The sequence below is a fragment of the Trichechus manatus genome, unplaced genomic scaffold, assembly GCF_000243295.1.
Source record: "Trichechus manatus latirostris isolate Lorelei unplaced genomic scaffold, TriManLat1.0 scaffold00273, whole genome shotgun sequence".
NCBI lineage: Eukaryota > Metazoa > Chordata > Mammalia > Sirenia > Trichechidae > Trichechus > Trichechus manatus.
The window spans coordinates 2157148-2160417 of record NW_004444209.1 but is presented as its reverse complement, the minus strand read 5'-3'; the positions used below and the strand labels follow the sequence as shown (position 1 = coordinate 2160417).

The 3270-nt window shown below is 39.8% G+C and overlaps 1 protein-coding gene across 1 annotated transcript; it reads right to left on the bottom strand.

The window, feature by feature from the left end:
- Positions 1–1686: 1686 nt before the first annotated feature.
- LOC101347225 (olfactory receptor 11G2-like) lies at positions 1687–2621 on the bottom strand. Its single transcript, XM_012559578.2, is given in 2 exon segments — positions 1687–2030; positions 2033–2621. Coding segments are annotated over 2 exon segments (933 nt in total).
- Positions 2622–3270: the final 649 nt, after the last annotated feature.

Below are 3270 nucleotides of genomic sequence, written 5' to 3'. Positions count from 1 at the left end.
TTTTTTTTTAACATATTTTTCCTGATTATGGTCATGATTTAGCAGCTTAGTAACTAACCCTTCTGACAAAAGTAACTATAAAATCTGGACAAAATATAAGCAACCATTTGAATGCATTGGAGAACAATCTACACGGGTAAAACTTCAGGGACTACAATTCCAGGAAGAAGGCAAAAGCAAAGAAGTGTGTTCCACATTCACTCCTCCCACCCCCCAGGATATTTGACAATTCACTAAAAAAACCCCAAACCAAACCCACTGCTGTGGAGTGGATTCCGACTCATCGCGACCCTACAGGACAGAGCAGAACTGCCCCATAGAGTTTCCAAGGAGTAGCTGGTGAATTCAAACTGCCAAACTTTTTGTTAGCAAGGGGAGCTCTTAACAACTACACCACCAGGGCTCCGACAATTCACTAGGTCGGGGAAATATGGAGATGTGGAGGCCTGGGGAAGAGACTGGGGGTTGGGGGATGGAGAAATAAAGTCTGAGTAGAAAGCAGTGGTTTTAATTGAGGAGATAGAAGATTTGGGGTTTGCAGCTGCTTAAGCAGTGGGTGTTTGAGGCACATATTCTTGAGAGAGGTGGACCACAGAGAAGTTACACCCAAAATTTGATGACATCTTCTCTCAAGGCATTTTTGGATTCCTATGGGATCCTTATGAGGTGGAATCTACTCGATGGCAACAGGTTTGGTTTTTGGTTGTTTAGCTTTCATGGAGCCCTGGTGGCATAGTGGTTAAGAGCTTGGCTGCTAAACAAAAAGTCAGCAGTTCAAATCCACTAGCTGCTCCTTGGAAATACTATGGGGCAGTTCTACTCTGTCCTATAGGATTGCTATGAGTTGGAATCAACTCAATGGGTTTGGTTTATTTTTGGAGCTGTTCATATGCAAGATGAGACTTCAAGAAATCTAGCAGAACACAGAAACTGAGAGTCTAAACAGATAAGCAGAGATTTCAGGAGTCACAGGGTGTACGGAGTACAGAAATAGGAGTCAGGGCATACTAAGCAGGGGGGCTGGGTAAACAGTCCAGGCTTCAGTTGAGATCTCATGAAGGTCATGTTGCTGAGTAAGGGACATACCGTAGGAGTAAGAGCAAAACCGACACAGACCATCTTTAAAACACATAAAAATAACTTTTAAATGGGATTAAAGTTACCTGCCTCTACTCTATCTACCTGCTAAAAGAAAACCTTATCTTGGTTTGGTTACTACACCCAATGTCTTCAGAATTTTTGAAACAGAATGTCCTGCATTAAAAAATTGAGGCATGCTAAAAAACAGGACTAAATGATCAAAAACCAAGAGAAGAAATAGATAATAGTAACAGACTCTCTGGTGATTAAGGTTTTGGATCAATACTAGGATGAACAATTATATGAATTACACTAGTTTTTTTTTTTTTTTTTAAACCTGAAGAAGAGGTTAAATATTAGTTTTATTTTGTTAATGTGATGAAGTACACTGATTGATTTTCTAATGTAAAATCAAACATGCAGTTTTTAGGTATAAATCCAATTTGGTCTTGATTTTTTTTTTAACATATTTTTCCTGATTATGGTCATGATTTAGCAGCTTAGTAACTAACCTTTCTGACAAAAGTAACTATAAAATCTGGACAAAATACAAGCAACCATTTGAATGCATTGGAGATCAAGGGTCTTTTTGATTAACACTCTTTTTTATATTCCCAGAAATTTCTGCAGGGCTCTTTTCATATCTTTGTTCCTAAGACTGTATATCACAGTGTTAAGGAGTGGGGTCATGACAGAATAAAATAGGTTTATAATTTTCTGCATTCCATCTTCATGTTCAGATGTTGGAATCCCATACATGACCAGTACTGAGCCATAGAAAAGTGAAACCACAGCCAGATGAGACCCACAGGTAGAGAAAGCTTTTCTTCAACCAGCTGCTGAGGGGACCTTTAGTACAGCTCTTAGGACGAGAGTGTAGGACCCCATGATGAAGAGAAAGAGAATAATGGGTAGCAGAGAACTTAAAGTGGAGACAACAAGGCTATCACAGGAGCTCTTTTGCAAGTGAGTGCTAGAAGAGGACCTGGGTCACACAGGAAGTGGTTAATAATCCTGGATCCACAGAAGGACATCTGGGAAATGATGATAATAGGAATCAAGAACCAAAGGAAACCAAATACCCAGCAATTGACCACAAAATTGGTGCAGAGATGTCCAGTCATAATGGTTGGATAGTGTAGAGGCCTGCAGATTGCAAAGTATCGATCAAATGCCATAACTGCCAAGGAAAAACTTTCTGTAGAACCCAGGGAGAAGAAAAAGTAGAATTGGAGAAAGAACCCAGAGAAGGAGATGACCTTGGTGTCAGAGAGGAAGCTGACCAACATGTTGGGGACAGTGGAAGTGACATACCAGATCTCCAGGAAGGAGAAGTTGGTGAGTAGGATGTACATGGGGGTGTGGAGTCTCTGATCCCAGTGCACAGCACAAATGACGGAACCGTTCCCCATGAGGGTCAGGAGGTAGACAATACAGAAGAGCACAAAGAGGAGGATTTGACCCTCCCTGGTGCAAGGGAAGCCCAAGAGGATAAAGGCAGTGATGGTGTTGGAGTCGTTGGGGGTGTTGAAGACTTTCATGTGTCTGTGAGCTGTAAAAGACCAACAAATACTGAATAACAGCATAAAGACAGATAGGAACCCAGATTTATATTGGAAGCATCTTCGGAAAGAAAATAAAGACTTATGTATCAATTGCTAGTCTTTTTATTTAATCCTGAAATATTGTCCTGGCTTGCTTTTTTGCTCTCATTCACATTTTCACTGTGGGCTCAAGTAAACTTTTGGTCAGAAAGGATAATCTCTTGAAGCAGAGTGTTGTAGAGGTATTTATTTCAGATTTACATTTAGTAGAATACATATATATATATACCTATATATATATATAGGTATATATACATCACCTGATGATGATGAATTTTACCTGAACCCTGTGATCCTGGAAAACAGCTATGATTAAAGAAATCCCTTTGCCCTTTGTGTTCAGGAAAATAGCTTACTGCAAATAACAATCCTTCTTCATATGACTTAGATATGACACATGGATGCTACCTGTGTATTATTGACAAGGTTAGACACAGATCCTCCAAATTCACATCTTTGCCTCATAAGTACTTAACTGAGCTTATGAACTGCTTGTTCCCACTGATCAATCAGAAATGAAATACCTGTTAACAAAACTTTGGTTAAGTTTCTCCCACCTCCACTGACTCCACACTAGTTCAAGCTA